General features: G+C 42.1%; 2 protein-coding genes across 6 annotated transcripts in view; one reads left to right on the top strand and one right to left on the bottom strand.

The window, feature by feature from the left end:
• Window positions 1-2,451, bottom strand: part of Fam118b (family with sequence similarity 118 member B) — a 45,218-nt gene extending 42,767 nt beyond the window's left edge. For 2 of the 4 annotated variants that reach the window (XM_047517602.1, XM_047517606.1), the window contains exon 1: window positions 2,374-2,451. The gene's annotated coding sequence lies outside the window, so the exon portion shown is untranslated. Of the gene's footprint in view, window positions 1-1,142; window positions 1,169-2,373 lie in introns of those variants that run through there. The other 2 variants (XM_047517605.1, XM_047517603.1) reach the window with 2 other exon arrangements.
• An 85-nt stretch (window positions 2,452-2,536) lies between these two features.
• Rpusd4 (RNA pseudouridine synthase D4) lies at window positions 2,537-12,471 on the top strand. 2 transcript variants are annotated; one of them, XM_047567664.1, is made up of 7 exons: window positions 2,537-2,744; window positions 3,114-3,279; window positions 4,753-4,954; window positions 7,771-7,864; window positions 7,940-8,084; window positions 9,366-9,463; window positions 10,107-12,469. In XM_047567664.1, exons 1-7 carry the CDS (start codon window positions 2,559-2,561, stop codon window positions 10,344-10,346), a joined length of 1,131 nt encoding a protein of 376 aa, XP_047423620.1. In that variant the 5' UTR covers window positions 2,537-2,558; the 3' UTR covers window positions 10,347-12,469. The 2 variants fall into 2 exon arrangements, with proteins under 2 accessions (XP_047423620.1, XP_047423622.1); XM_047567666.1 differs by lacking the exon at window positions 7,940-8,084 and having other exon boundaries at window positions 7,771-7,886; window positions 10,107-12,471.
• The last annotated feature ends 4,086 nt before the right edge of the window (window positions 12,472-16,557 follow it).

Below are 16,557 nucleotides of genomic sequence, written 5' to 3'. Positions count from 1 at the left end.
GGATTAGTGTTAGGGTTAGGGAGGGGGGCAAGAATGGAGGAAGGAAGGACTGTATAGAGGGAAAAGAGGGGTGGGAGGGGTGGGGGGAAAGGGAAAAAAAACCAGAATGAATAAAACAACATTACCCTATGTAAATTTATGATTACACAAATGGCATGCCTTTACGCCATGTACAAACAGAGAAACAACATGTATCCCATTTGTTTACAATAAAAAAAAGGAAAGACCGGCAGAATATTTGCATATATTAGCTCACTAAGTGCCTAGCCTCATAGGAGAAATACTTAAGGAAGTTGTACCTTCTGTACCCAAGTTGGCTGAAGTTAGTAAAGTAATAACAAAAACTTCGAATTCCTTAAATTCTTCTTACAAAGTTTCAACAAGAGAGAGAGAGAAAAGAAGAACAAAAAGGGAAACAAAAGTTCCTTCTCCAGAAAAAAGTAACTAAAGTTTTTATTCTCCAGGCACTAAGGTATGTGTCTTGGGCTAACCTAAAACTGAAGAACACAAGCTGTGTGTCAACAAGCAATGACATATGAGTTGGTTCTTTCTTTTGTTTTCTGCCACAGAATGCCAATTTTGAAGAATTATTTCTTGAATGCCAAAAGGAAAGGTGAAGGCAGAAAGATTCTCCCAGTATTTTCACTCAAAACACAAAAGTCCTCTACACGAAACAGGTTTGTAATTAATGTAATGATATGAATTTAAATTCTGATGTCCAAATTTCAGGGTCCTTGGAAAAAGGGTCTGCATGTAATTAAGTAACAAGTTATGTGCAACATATTAATAAAATTAGAAGCTGGGTCTGGATCATATAGATTAAAAAGGTAATTTTTTAGGGTGGACTTTCTCAAAATTTATAAATCTATGCTCTGTGAATTTACGGGGGAAAACAAAAACAACGACAGAAGGGGAAATACTGGTTGTTCCCCAATCTCCGTTGGAGTTCTCTACATTTATATCCAGAGTATCTATCTATCTTATCACAAAAACACACAAGCCTTTTTCCATATCCCTTACAAATATATTTATCCCTATCTTTATTCCAGGTTAAAAACGGACAGAAATAAGACAATTCAAAAAGAAGCACCAACATGTCCGCAATGCACTTCAACCATCTTACAAATATTTGTGAGACTCACAAATCAACAGTAGCTGCCAATAGTATATCTTGACCTGCATTAAAAAAAAAAAAAACAGTAACCTGTAGGGCAGAGACCACTCCAATGCAGCACAACCCTCATTACTGATCACAAAGTTGCAAAGCATCCCAGTTAGTTTCCCTGCTACCAAACCCCTTCCTTTTCAACCTGTCCTGCATTTAATTGCCCGATTCACTTCCAGAATTCCACTTCCAAGGGGTCGCTCAAGAAACTTCATGGAGTCAGCCACCTAGCACATACAGTTTAAACTCAACTTAAAGTCTTCTTTAGGCTAGTTCCATCTGTTCAACTTTGTTTTATGCTCAATATGACTCCCTTCTGTCAATCTTTTGGAGAGAAAGGACCTAAACAATTCACTTCCTACTCTCTTAACTTCCCAGGCAGACCTCCTGTTATCCTTCTATCGTCACTTCAGTTTCACTGGTTTTTTTCAAGACATTCTTTCAGAACTCAGCATTTTCTTTATTCTTAAAGAATGACACGTATATCCCAAGGCATTTTTAAGACTAACATCCCACACAGATGTTCATCTTCCCAGCCGTCCCGTAACTGAAATCAGAGACAGTCCTTGCAGATCAGGAATGGGAGTCCCAACACTGCATCTTATAAAAGGAAGAAGGCGTTTGGGGCAGCAAACTACGGAGGGGGGAAAAAAAGCAAAAGGGAGAACGGAAGATCGGCGCCCTGTACTTTCAGTCTTTTCTCTGGGAGGAGTTGAGAAGGTACAAAGGAGGAGACCGCAAGATATGAATTCCTGAGGAAGGACAGAAGAAACCCTACGTAGGAAATATCGGCTAGGGGGGCTTTGGACGGAACAGGGGCCATCATCCTTGGAAGACGAAGAGAGAGCAGGTTACAACAAGAACAAAGAGACAAGGAGTCAGAAGGCGAGGGGTGGAGAGGCTAGAGATCCGGGCATCTCCGGAGGTCGAGAGGTAAGGAAGCGAGAGGGTACACGTCGCGTCCACGCCAAAGATGTGGTTGCCAAGAGGGGCGAAGTAGGTGTCTGGGAGGGCTGTGGGGCAAGCGTCTGTGGGGCTTCGCTTCTAAGAAGGCGCGGGGGCGGGGAAGTGTTTCTGAATGGGGTTGGGTCCCAAAGGGACAACCGCTTTCCAGGGCTGTGCTTTCCAAGAACAGAGATCCTAGGGACGCGAAAAACCTTGAGGCACGGGCATTTCCCAGTCCCAGCTCGGCTTCCCCATACACTCACCGAGTCTCCTCCAAACGCCACCGCTCCAGCTGCAGCTACCGGCCGGCGCAGCCGCACTGAGCGCGCACCGCCCACGTGACCCTCAGGCCCCGCCCTCTACACGTGACTCGAGGAGCCTACCCACTCCCACCTCCTTCTCGTCACTCCTCTCCACGTGGGTCGTAACCTGCCCCTCCCTTGGCAAGATGGCGGCGCCCAGCTGTGGTGCGCCTGGCGTCTGGATCCGGGGTACCGGCCCGCGTTCGGGGAGTCTCTTCACTCTCGTCTCAAAGGCATTTTGTTCCACCGCTGCTGCTACTAGTCCTCTGAATGCCCAGAGATTGGCGGAGAGGCTCCGAGCCCAGCAACGGGAACAAGAGACGAAAAAGCCGGTGAGCCTGAAAGGACCACGACTCCCAAGAGGCAGTGCGCGCGATTTCCCAGGCAGGGTGTGAGGTAGGAGGGTCCTCCGAGAGCGAGTAAGTAAAGGTAGAGGATGTGGGAGAACTGGGAGACCGCGGAGGGGATAGGTAGTAGGGTCACATGGCGTTCGGGTGGGCTGGGTCTTTGCTATTTGCTGGCTCAGTTCTAACCACCGCATGGGTAAGAGAGACACCTATGCATGCTCTCCAGCTACTTGAGGGAGGCATGAGTCTAATGCAAAGGTAAAGTCATTCCCTACCTAAATCCTCACCCTTATTGAAGGCCTTTCCTTACTATTAATCACCAGGCATTCCCACTGCTCCTTTTTCTCCCGGTAGGAACCTACTAACCCTATTCAGCGGAGAGTGCAAGAACTAGTGCGGTTCACAGGGCAGCTGCAGCGAGTTCACCCTAACGTCCTTGCAAAGGCACTGAGCCGGGGGATTCTCCACCAGGACAAGGACCTTGTGGTCATCAGTAAGCCCTACGGTCTCCCTGTCCATGGTAAGAACCATGTGGGCAGGGGAGAGGGACCTGTTACTGCTTTATGCTTCAACTAGGGGCAACTATGAAGCATTACACGTGAGGCACTCTTGCATTCAAATTAATTAAACCTCTGTAGAGTATTATCCTTTATAAGTTACTACCAAGGACACAGACATAAATAAGATAAACCCATTTCCAAATTTGACAGCAACCATTCCTGGAATGTTGTGTGCAGACTACCACAGGGACTACTGTAGAAAAATACAAAGGCTGTATGTTCTTAGTCCTCAGCTTATTTTCCATGAAAACTGGGAAAGAGAGATAGGTACAGTGACAAGTACCTATAATCCCAAATACTTGGGAAGCTGAGGCAGGAGGATTGGGAGTTCTAGGCCAACCTGGGTAACATAGACCCTGTTTCAAAAACAAAAGAAAACAAACACACAAAACTGGGAAAGAGGAAATAACATAAGAGAGGTGTGTTTGTGTTGGAGCATACCTGACAAAACTTCAGAATATCTGGAATTTAAGGGACACTAAGATATGCCTTTTTTTTTTTTTTTTTTTTTTTTTTTTTTTTGTACTGGGGATTGAACTCAGGGGCACTTGACCACTGAACCAAATCCCCAGCCCTTTTTTGTATTTTATTCAGGACAGGGTCTAACTGAGTTGCTTAGTGCCTTGATAAGTTGCTGAGGCTGGCTTTGAACTCTCGATCCTCCTGTCCAGCCTCCGGAGCCACTGTGCTCAGATATGTCTTTAAATAAATAAATGCTGAATGTAGTGATAAGGGGCAGCTGAAGTGAGTCAGAAAAGATTGATAGGGAAAAATGCATTTGTGAAAAAGTTGGAGAGGGAGAAGGAATTTTTTTCTAGAAGAAGGTAATGCTTTTGGTGGAGAGATAGGGAAAGTTGTGCATAAAGACAAAGAATTAAAGTAGGCATTACCAGGTATTTTACATAATTTTTTTCTCTTTTAGCTCTCAAAACTGTTTTTGTCTTACCATTCCCCAGTGAAATTATTTTCCAGTTATTTACCTTTTTTTTTTTACATGAGAAAACAAAATTGGAAATATAAGTAACCTTCTGAGGCCAAATGGCTACTTAGGTGAGTACAAAGAGTAGAACCTAGTAATGTCTAATCCCAAAGCATCCCCTTAACCACTCTTCTATAATGACCAAGAGTGCCTTAAGGTTCTGCAAAGTATGTCCAGGAGAAAGACACATAGTCTAGAACAGCATTTCTTAAACTTTAATTGCCTATTAGTCAGTTGGGCAGTTTGTTAAAAGGCAGATTCTGACTTGGTAACCTGAGTTGGGGATTCGAGATTCATTTACAGCTAGAGAGATCTTTGGGTATATTGGTGTCGCTAGTCCCTGTACTACCTTAGTAGTACAGCTCTAGAAAACATTGACAGTTTTTGGAGTGATGAATTTTCTCCTAAGAAAGTTCTTTGGTGAAAGCTCTCAAACCTCTGACTTTTCCCTTAGGTGGTCCTGGGGTCCAGCTCTGCATCAGTGATGTACTGCCCATCCTTGCAAAGATACTTAATGGCCACAAGGCAGAGCCTTTACATCTGTGTCACCGACTAGACAAGGAAACTACAGGCGTAATGGTGTTGGCTTGGGAGAAAGATGTGGCACATCAAGTCCAAGAGATGTTTAGAACCCGTCAGGTGACAAAGAAGTATTGGTATGAGGACCATTGATGGAAGTAGAGATGGTATAAATGGAGGCATCTCTTTCATCTGTTCATCCATCATATAGCAACAACTATTAGTAGAAGGCCCTGCACTAGAACCTATGAGGATATAAAAAATATTTAAAACAGATTTGGTGCTTGGAATATTAAAGAGTCTGATAAAATAGTGCTTTTTAATTATGATTGCACATCAGAACTATTAATTAATCCTACACAAAATATATGATTTAATTCTTGGTTGAAATAGTGAAACAACAAAGATAAAAGCAAAAAGCCTCTGGAGAATCAACCCACTCTGCCATTCTAGTCCCTTCCCTTGTGGTAGCAACCACTGTAATCTGTTTAATTTTTATTCCTCTGGTCCTTAATTGATTTACACATGTCTCATATATTCAGTATTTGTGTATGTACCTATATACATGTACGTATACACATCACAGATACCACGTATATATACATATCACATATTTTGACACATTTTTCACATCATACAGTTTGCATTCTGCTCCCCCCCACACATATACCCTTAACTCATGTTTTAGGGATCTTTCCTTGTTAGTACACATAGGTCTACCTCATTTTTTAAAAAATTTTTAGCTTTATTTTATTCATTTATTTTTTTATGTGGTGCTGAGGATGGAACCCAGTACCTTACACGTGCTAGGCAGGCACTCTACCATTGAGCAACATCCCCAGCCACTACTTTTTTTTTAAAAAAAAAAAAAGGATGCATGAGCTAATGGAGAAAACCTCTGTTCTGCATCTATGCAGTTCCCTTCCCCAACGGCACTTGCTTTTACCAGTAGCTTATGTAAACTGCAAGAGGTATACTGGGCATATATAAACACATTATTGTATTATTTACACACTGCTTTGCACCCTGCTGATTTCATCTGGATCACATACCTTGGAGAGCATTTTGTACATTTACAGCTGTCCCCTTTGTAGGTTCTCTGTGGTATTCTACTGTATGGATAGATATATAGATAACTTCTCATTTCTCAGAGTCTATTGTAATGAATATGGGACTGTATTTCAGTTCATTTTTTGTTGCTATAACAATACCTGAGCCTAAGTAATTTGTAAAGTAAAGAGTTTTATTTTGGTTTATAGTACTGGAGTCTGGGAAGTCCAAGAGCATGATGCTGGTGTGCTGCTTCTACTCATGGCAGAAAGTGGTAGGGCAAGCGGGCATGTGTGGAAGAGAGGAAACAGGAAGGCAGCCTTGCGTTGTAATAGTTCACACATGTGGTAACGATCCAGCATTCATCCTTCTTAACATCCTAATCACTTTTTAAAGTGCCTACCCCCCAATACTATTACAGTGGCAATTAAATTTCAACATGAATTTTGGCGTGAACAAACCACATTCAAACTATAGCAATATTTTTAGAAAAATCCTAGAAACAATCACTGGGTTGAAGGGTGTACATGCTTGATATTTTAATATTACCCAAACTACTCTCCCAAAAGGTTATGTCACTTTATACTCTCATGAGTGGTAGTCAATACCCACTTTCCCTTATACTAACCAAAGCGTTTATTTTTTTATTTTTTTTTAAAGATGTTGATAGACCTTTATTTCATTCATTCATTTATATGTGGTACTGGGAATTGAACCCAGTGCCTCACACATGCTAGGCAAGTGCTTGGCTACTGGGCCACAATACCAGCCCAAACCAAAGCATTTTTAAAAAGCTTGCCACTCTGATGGGGGCGTGGGGAGGATATTTTCTATTTCCCTCTATACTAGTGATATTTCCTGTCTTTTTGTGTTTATTGGTTGGTTGAATTTCCCTTTTTTAGACTAATAGACTACTTCTCCTTTGCCTATTTTCCTATTGGGTTATTATTTTCTGTTTGCTCTGAAAAAATTTATATTTTGGATGTTAGTCCTTTTGTTTTTTTACAGATTTTTCAGACAGTTTGTGATCTGGGGAACCCTTTAAAAATCTTTGTGCTATTTAAATATTTTTTAAAAGTCTGTGTGCTTAAGACCCACCCACAGAAGTTCTTATTCATAAATCTGGTGGCTGTGGGAATTGGTGTCTATATTTTAAGAAAAGCTCCACAAACTGGGGCTGGGGATGTAGCATAATGGTAAAGCACCTGCCAAGCGTGTGTGAGGCCCTGGGATTGATCCCTAGTACTGTAAGAAAAAAAAGTTATAAATGACTAGGATGTACAATCAAATTTAAGAACCATTATAATAAGAGATTATTCTTGGAGAATACCACATGATTCTCTTGGTATAATGCTTAGCCTAAAAGCAGGATACTACTTATATGCCTAGGTCTTTTATTACTAAAGTCATGCAAAATATTCTATAAATAATTATAGAATATGTGAGAAGAAGGAAAAAATTATATTAATAACATGGTCTTTCATTCCAGCCTTTAAAAGTGGATTTGCACAGTTAAAATTGGGAGAATAGGATTCTATGTCCTGTTTTTCTTTTTTTAAGAAATGAAAGATAGTGGGTTCTGATCATAGGCTAAATGAACGAATAAATGGACCACTCACAATAAATGACAAACTCACAGGACCACCCTACCCTATTTGTTATATAGGTAAATCAGGAAGGATCCGTGCCCCCAAAAGTCACAGGAACTTCAGTCACAGCTCAGTCTCTCATTCTGAATCTCTTTTATTGGTGGTCTCCCTCTCATCATAGACAGGCATAAAAGCTCATAAGAAATTCCCATGTTAATACAAAAGGTCTGGAGTGAAATCCTCTATAAAGGCAAATCCCAGGAGCTCCTCTCTGACTTACATGGCTAAAGCAGCTGTCTGTGTGTCTCCCCCAGGGCCGTCACTGTGCGTGTCCCCATGCCCTCAGCAGGAGTTGTGGACATTCCTATCCTCGAAAAGGAGGTGCAAGGCCAGAAGCAACACCACAAGGTGGGCAAGCTGCCTCCCACAGGTATGGGTTTCTGTTCTTCCTTGGAAATTACATTTTGATTACTTTATCTTCAGATGACGTTGTCTCCAAGCTACCGCATGGACAGTGGTAAAATGGTGAAAGTGCGGACCAATCGGAGTGCCCATGTTGCTGTGACTCAGTACAAGGTGCTCAGCAGCACTCTCTCATCTGCCCTTGTGGAGCTCCAGCCTGTTACTGGTGAGGGTACCCCATTTTGATGCAAGGTAGCTACTGTACTTTGTTCTGCGCCTTGTGCTTGGCTCTCCCCTTGTTCTGAGCCCCTAAATCTGTGGGTGGTAGGCTGAAGGGTTAGCTCACTTCTGTGACCATATGCTTTTTTTTTTTTTTTTTTTTTTTTTTTTGATCCTGGGGATTGAACTCAGGGGCACTCAACCAGTGAGCCACATCCCCAGCCCTATTTTGTATTTTATTTAGAGACAGGATCTCACTGAGTTGCTTAGCACCTTGCTTTTGCTAAGACTGGCTTTGAACTTAGAATCCTCCTGCCTCAACCTCCGGAGCCGCTGGGATTACAGGTGTGCACCACAATGCCCAGTGACCATGTGCTTTTGTTACTGCTCTAAGACAGTCTTCCAGAGGGATGATTGTGGGTTGCAGAAGAATACATTTTGAATAACTATTTAAAAATACAGTTGGGTGTGGTCATGCCTGCCTTCAATCCTAGGACTGAGGAGGTTGAGATGGAGTATTACCAGTTTGATGCCAGCCTTGGCAATTAATGAGACCCTGTCTCAAAAAACAAAAAAAAAAAAAAGAAGAAGTGGGAATGATGTAGCTCAATGATAAGTGTTCCTGGGTTCAATCTCCAGTACCAAAAAAAAAAGAAAAGGAGTTAAAGAAAATTTTGATACATACTTCAACCTGGGTGAATCTTGAAGACATTTCACTAAGTAAAATAAACCAGACACAAAAGCACAGATGGCTGTAAGATTCTACTTATATGAGGTAATGAGTGTAGTAAGAAACAGAGGGTGGTGGTTGCCAAAAGCTTCGGTTGGGGTTGGGAGGAAGAGGGGAGTGATGGGTAATCATTATATAATGGGTACAGAGTGTCAGTTTGGAAAGATGAAAGACTTCTAGAAATGGTGGTGATGCTTACAAAACAATGTGAACATATCTAATGCTATGAACTGCATACTTAAAAGTGGTTAAGTGGGAAATTTTATGTATATCTTACTATAGTTTTTAAATGTGCAGAAAATACTATTTATCAATCATTATGCAGTAAAATTATTAAAAAATTGGGTAATGGTAGATGCCAACTTCATGGTGGTGGTTATCTAAAGTATTTAAGTTGGCTGGTGCTGTATAGCTTATAGCTTATTACAATATTCTCTGTAACTTACTGTAGTTAGGGCTTTGTCAGTTTACTGTGCTTTGATTTAATATGATTTGAAGTAAGATGGCCAACGCTAACATTGTTTCCGTAGTTTCTCATAAGTCCTTCTCTCTCCCAAGGAGTGAAACATCAACTTCGAGTTCATCTGTCTTTTGGATTGGATTGCCCAGTCCTTGGTGATCACAAGTACTCAGACTGGAATAGGTTGGCCCCCCAGGTAATACTGGTTTAATAGGGAGTATTAAACCAATAAGGGAGAGCACTTGAGTTTTCTTTTTTTTTTTTTCTGGGGGGGGGGGTGGGGGGATGCTGGGGATCGAACCCAGGGCCTTGTGCTTACAAGGCAAGCACTCTACCGACTGAGCTATTTCCCCAGCCCTTGAGTTTTCTTTTTGTTGAAACTCTGAAGCGAGTCATGACAAGTATTGTTTCCAGACATGGTACTATATTGATTATCAAATTTTCTTATTCTTTTGGAGCTTCAAGATCTATTAGCAAAATCTTACTCCTTTACTTGGTTAGCATCAGATTTTGTTGGGAAGCTGTGGGCAAGGGGAAGAATCTTTCTAAAACTAAAAGCTACCTTTCATGCTAAAGAACTATGGAGTAATCTTTTTCATCTTTAATCTTGTAGTTTATTCTCTTGCAAGGGCAGAGTATTAGCCAATAAGAACTTCTTTGGTGTGGTTTTTTCCTTACCTGGTTTCTGAACCCTTCCTAGACATGCCACTAAAGCAAACTATCCATTACTGGGTTTTCCAGGGGGTGGGTTAGATTTAAGTGGGAGTCCTGACTCTGCATGCTGGTCAAGGGTGTACAAGGGTAGTCATGCTCTCAAGGGTCTCTCTTTTCTTTTGTAGAAGCTTCCTGTTGGAATTCTGAAGAAGTTGGGACTGAAACAGTCCAAGGCCCGACACATCCCCCTTCATCTGCATGCCCGTCAATTGATGCTGCCTGCCCTGGGGTCCAGGAAGGAGGAACTCCACTTGGTCTGCAGGCTTCCTCGCTTCTTTGCACATTCTCTACATCGTCTGGGTTTAGAGATGCCAAATCAGGATCAAAATGGGGACTTTGAAGCCGGGCATCTGAGAGCACAGTGAAGACTGTTTAGCCCCTGAGCTTTGCTTTGTTTCATAAACTTTTTAACTTCTCACTTGGAACAGACTCCAGAAGAGCCTGGTGGGGTAAATTGAAGAAACTTAGCTGCATTAGGGCTTTTAATAAATAATTAAAAAAGCAAACAAACAAACAAAAAATCTATTCACTGAGAATTTGATCATGCTGTGAAAAAACCTGCTAGAAATTTCCCCACCACAGGGTCTCCTTGCAAGAGAACCCAGGACCAGGGAGATTGGTGCAGTAATGGGAAAAAGGAGAACTGAAGGACAGAATCTGTGGTCAGGAACTGTTTTCATCCCACAGAAAGCTTTAGAGCTATTAGGGAGATTTCTATCATTGTAAAGAATATAATGGTTAAAAACATATTGCAGAATCCAGGGATTCTTTTCCAGCTATCACATGGATCCCTCACTGCGCTAGTGATTATGGAATCCAGGAAGGGAGTGTTCAGGGTCTGGTTGGGGTGGGGCATTTGATAAGAAAGCAGATTTATGTAAATGGAAGGCAGATAACATAAATGAGTGAAACTGACAGGATGTAAGGCAGCGGTGGGGACAGCAAGAAGCTCACACAGTTTTGTTTTGTTTTTGTGCCAGGGATTGAATCCAGGGATGCTTACCTACTGACCCACCTCCCCATCCCTTTTTGTATTTTAGAGAGAGGCTTTCACTGAATTGCTTAGTGCCTTGCTAAATTGCTGAGGCTGACTTTGAACTGGTGATCCCCTGCCTCAGCCGCTGAGGTTACAGGCATGCACCACCACACCATGCTTCATACACTCTTAACAGTTGTTAGCTCCAGTTGGTTGTTGCCCTGTGGGGGCAGATTTTCTAATTTTTTTCAGAGACTCAGGAAATCCAGATGTTATGTGAACTCTCCTAGCCCATTGCCAGCTACATCAAAATTTTAAAGACACTTAGCAAGCATATATGTAGGATGAATTGGTCTGCAGGTTGCTAGTATGCAATCTGTGTTTAATGAGTAGTGTAGAAGTTTGGAGAGAGAAGCCATCTTGAAAGTTTTGGATCAGTAGCTGGCATTTCAGCTGCCTATACTTTATGTCCTTTCTAGACTAGGGGATAGCTTTGATTAATCCATGAATGTGTGATTATAAGGGAGCTGTCATTTTTTAAAAAAAAATGTTTGTTTTGAAAACAAACCTCCTGTTCTTAGTTGTCAGGAAGGAGGTGGTCATGGTCAATACTACTAGTGTACAAATTTCCTTGGCCTCCCTGGTCAGTTGATTCATCAGGCTCTTCTTTCTCCTTGCACACAGTTCAGTCTTTTATTGGGGGTGGGAGTTTACCAGGGATTGACCTCAGGGCAAGCACTCTACCAACTGAGCTATATCCCCAGCCTCTCAGCCATTTTTTAATTTGTTTTTTGATTTTTTTGTAGTTGTATATGGACAGCATGCCTTTATTTTATTTATTTGCTAAGGAGTTTTATTTAGTTGCTAAGGAGTGAACCCAGTGCCTCATGCGCTAGGCAAGTGCTCTGCCACTGAGTTACAGCCCCAGCCCCACCCCCACCCCTTTTTGTACTTCTTTTACAGAGAGGGTCTCACTGAGTTGCTTAGTGCCTCACTAAATTGCCGAAGCTGGCTTTGAACTCGGGATCCTCCTGCCTCAGCTTCCTGAGCTGTTGCGATTACAAGCTTGTGCCATGTCGCTTGGCCACAGTTCAGTCTTATACACAAATGCATCACACACTACTTTGGACTGAGCTGAAGAAAGAGTGACAGCACATCAAAGGGAAAAGCCCCAGGACAGCTTTTATATGCTCCCTCTGTATATAAGTTGACCCTTCTATTCATGGTTTCTTGTATGGTTCCAGTTACCTGTGGTCAACCACAGTCTGAAAATGTTAGATGAAAAATTTCAGAAATAATTCCTAAGTTTTAAATTATACACCACTTTGAGTAGCATGATGAAATCTTGCACTGTCCCATCCATCCCATGTGGGACGTGAGTCATCCCATTGCCCAGTGTGTCCATGCTCATGCTGTATATGCTACCCATTATTTAGTCACTTAGCAGCTCTCAGTTATCAGATCACCTTTCTCACTATCATAGTATTGGTGTTCAAGTAACATTTTTACTTGTAATAAAACATTGATGTTTTATTATAGTATGTTTTTAATTGTTCTATTTTATTATTAGTTGTTGTTACCAATCTCTTACTAAAACCTAACTTAAGGTTTCCATGTAGGAAAAATATAAATAGACTGGTAATATCCATGGTTTTAGGCATCCACTGGGGGCCTTGGAATGTATCCCCCTTGGATCAGGGGAACTTAAGTGTTGGTAATACAGTTTCTAAATCCTCTTCCCTGTTTCAACACTACCTATTGCTGTGCATATTGAATTTAAGAGCACAGATGAGGTGACTGTTTCTGTAAGGCCTAAATATTTTGGCTGTTTATTTCTAGTAAACCATGATTCTCAAGAAGGATTCTTCAAAGGGATAAGAATGTGACATTTAGGAACTATTAATAATTTACTTTGGTTTAGTGAGAGATAATCAGGAGTGCCTACAAGAGTGAAGAAGTGTATTAGCAAATGATGGGAATAAAAATTGGAAAATGTAGAAAAAAAGCTAACTAATCAGGGCACACTGGGAAAGCGACAGGATTTCTATCCTCATTCTTCCAGTTTCCTCTCAGTATGGATGTATGGTCTCTAATTTTCCAAACTGAATATTTACTAGGTTGAATGTACGTGGCAGCCTTCACTCATCTCCAGAGGTTTTTTCATTAACTCTGGAAAATCAGCTATGTGATTTACAAACAAGTGTGGAACAGGAATGCTGCTTCCTAGTGTGGCACAAGCCACCAAGGTGGACAGACCCAGCTGTCTTGTGTCCTTAATCTTGATCAGTGTCTCCATGAATGCTGCAGTGCCATTCTTTGTGATATTTTTAGCTCTTCATTGCTGTGTTTCATGTTTGTTGCTAAGCTGGGAACTACCAAGAGGGAGACAGTTGGTGTTTTGAGAGTTCCTAAGATGCCCTGGGTTACGGATTCCACATTGGAGACTAGAGAAAGATATCTATTCTGTAATGCCTTCCCACACCTCCCTTAGGCCAAATCAGCATCTTTACCCCTACACCCAGGGCTGTCTTCCACCCTGTCTGCTGAATCACGGGGGTGCCTAGGAACTAGAACAAACTAATAGGGGATTTGCAACTTTGGGAACGAGGGTAGCAGGACAGTCCATATGATTTTAGCTAACAAAAATAAACAGACATACTCTGGTATGTCATTTGGTCAGAGAAAGCATGATTTTTTTTAAAAAAAGTTTGTTCGAAATTCATAAGTATGAATTGTTCTTTTAAAATTAATAGAACACTTAGTATATCAAATATTAACTGATATAGTCTGTAATTAGTTGTCATTCAAGTATTGATAGGAAACCACCACTGCCTAGTGTCCCCAGAGAAGGGTACCTGTGTTAAGAAGTGTGGCAGATATGTCTGGGACCAGATCTAGAGTCAGAGTTCCCAGGATTCTGGATGGGCAGGGAGGGTAAGGTGTAGGGTCTGCTTATCGACCCAGTCATTTGGCACAGGACACTGGCAACAGAAGTGGGACCCAACCCTTTTGGGATTGGAACCTACTGGAATAAAGTGAAGTGACCCAGTAGGTGCCCAATACTACTATTTTGATATTTCAAAATAAGTAAAGCAAACATTTTTAGGCATGTTCTAAGCTCCTTGGCCATGTAACTCCATCTTCCCAGGCAACACTAACCTGCAAAACAATCCCTCTTAAGTTATTTCCAGTGATTAAAGAGAGCCACAGTACCCAGCAAGACCCACTGCTTAGGTAGTCCTGCCCAGTAAGGATGAGAGCAAGATACTTAGGCATTCAAAAGCAAGTGCTCAAGCTGCTTGGAGCAGGGCTCAGCAGACATGCTCTGTGAAGGGCCAGGTGGCAAATATTTCAGACTTTGCAGGTCATGCAGCCCCTGACAAAACTGCTCAACTCTGCCATGTAGCAAAAAAACAGCCGGAGAATATGAAAATGAGCAAGTAACGCTATTTTATTAACGGACTCAACTATGATGTTCATATAATTTTCATGTGTCACTAACTGTATTAGCTCAGACTGCCGTAGCAAAATACCACAGATGGATGACTTAAACAGCAGACGTTTTCTCACAGTCCTGGAGGCCGGAAGTACAGTGTCAGGGTGTGTGTCTGGTTTCTCTTGAAGTCTCTTGGCTTGCAGATGGCTGTCAACTTGCTTTGTGCTCACATGGATTTTTTCTGCACATGTGCATCCCTGATGTCTCTTCCTTATATGAACATCAGCCAGGTTGGGTCATCCCCGCCTTTATGGCCTCATTTGACTATCTCCTTAAAGGTCCTATTTCCAAATATAATCATGGGGGTTAGTGCTTTAACATACAAATTTTGGAGTAGAACGCACAATAATACAACACCAACTATTATTATTTTGATTTTCTCCAACTATTTAAAAATAGAAGAACTTTTCTTTACTCTGTGTAACTGAGGGAAAACCTAAATAAACACTCTAGCTTCACCTGGGTTTTAGGTGATTTTAAAAGTCACTCACTCTGGAGGTGGTGCCACTGGGCAGCATGGCATTAGTCTCCCCCTAGCTTTGCAGTCATTGGCTGCAGCCTGCCATCTTCTCATTTTGCTGGCATTCTCAACAAATCTTTTTCCTTGGTCTCGCAACTTGTCCTCAATTCACTGGGCTCCTTTTCAGGTGGTGAGTAAACAGACTTGGGTTTGATAACAACAGGTGATACGAAAACCCGCTGTAGACAACACTGCTGCTGTGTGGGTGATGATGTTGTCTAGGTCACTTTTCAGGGACTTTAAGGATGATTTTGCTGAAAGCACTGACTCTCACTTGGGCCTGCAAAAGTGTCTGATGGGTGACTAAAACGGGTTGACAAAGCTTGGCATTTCTGCCTCCATATTGTATCTGTCTCCTTTGGTACCTTAACCTTTGGGTCAGATTTCTGCTTGACTCTGCACACATTAGTCATTTAAGGAATTTTTCCAGGACTGGTACTGCAAGATTGATTTACCCTAAACTTCCCTAATCTCTTTCCTCTCCTTTCAAGGCTGAAGACACCAAGATAAGAGTAAGATATTTTCAAGATGTACGGGAGCATCATGACCTTGTGATTACCTGTGTACCAACCTCCAGGTTTCACAATATCTCATTCTGGACCACTGGAGAGGCACCTAGAGTTTCATTCATCAATCTTGTCCTAACCTCAACTCCTTTCTTTCCCCCTTGTGTAAGGACAAAAGGAGCTTGAAAACCTATGCTGAGTTAAGACTCCTTCATTGGCCAAAGCTTGCTAGCTTCTTATTTTATTGGCATTCTAAATAAATCTTTTTCCTTGGTCCCACAACTTGTCCTCAATTCATGGGGCCCCTTTTCAAGCAACAAGTAAACAGACTTGGGTTTAGTAACAACAGGTCAAAGAGAAACATGGGTTGCATTCAGCCGGCAGGCTATGGGTTGGCTCTTGTTCCTGTCTCTAATAAACCATGCTTCTCAAGATAAAGGGATGAAAATATGACACCTAACAAATATTGATAACTGACTTTGATTTAGGGAGACAGATGATCTAGGGATGTTTGGAGAAAACTCAGGTACCTAGCGAACTATCTCCAGGCCCATGTAGTATCCAGCATGCTGCAGGCTGAACACAGGGCAGACCAGGGCAGTCATGTTGACTGGGGAAGAAGTGGATGATCTGAGCTGTGGGTCTTGCTGGGCACCTAACTGGAGGCCTTTAGAGAACCTGGACAGAGATCAAATGAGGGGACTCAGGCAGATTTGGTGGAATCAAACTGAGTGAGTGAGCTCAGGGCGGCAGAGATCCAGTCCCTAAATGTAGAAAGGTGCTTTGTGAGCTTAGGCCAGGCGTGCCCAGCCTGGACAAACACACTGCCTCAAAAGAGAGGTGCTGCTTCCAGAGGGGGCACTGGACCAACCACCCCACAACCTCAGAGGACAACAAGCACTTCCCAGAGGCACACACTGACATTTCAGGGAGAATTAAAACCAAAAGCTATGATCGCCCACCACCTGCGGGCGGTGGGCAATCACAACGCTTACACTTTTCTTGAGCACAGGAACCAAAAAAGGGCTTTATTCCACAAGTCTCAGACTTATATTGAGAACATCAGCCTATTAGAGAG

The sequence above is a fragment of the Sciurus carolinensis genome, chromosome 11, assembly GCF_902686445.1.
Source record: "Sciurus carolinensis chromosome 11, mSciCar1.2, whole genome shotgun sequence".
Classification (NCBI taxonomy): domain Eukaryota; kingdom Metazoa; phylum Chordata; class Mammalia; order Rodentia; family Sciuridae; genus Sciurus; species Sciurus carolinensis.
Note: the sequence above shows the minus strand (reverse complement) of the source record. Positions and strands in the feature narration are given on the sequence as shown.

Bases quoted from the DNA above. Each gene is read 5' to 3' on its own strand.
- Rpusd4 (XM_047567664.1), top strand. From the start codon at position 2,559: ATGGCGGCGCCCAGCTGTGGTGCGCCTGGCGTCTGGATCCGGGGTACC. The intron at 4,955-7,770 runs GTATGAGGACCA...TGTCTCCCCCAG, and splicing joins CAGGTGACAAAGAAGTATTG to GGCCGTCACTGTGCGTGTCC. The intron at 8,085-9,365 runs GTGAGGGTACCC...CTCTCTCCCAAG, and splicing joins GGAGCTCCAGCCTGTTACTG to GAGTGAAACATCAACTTCGA.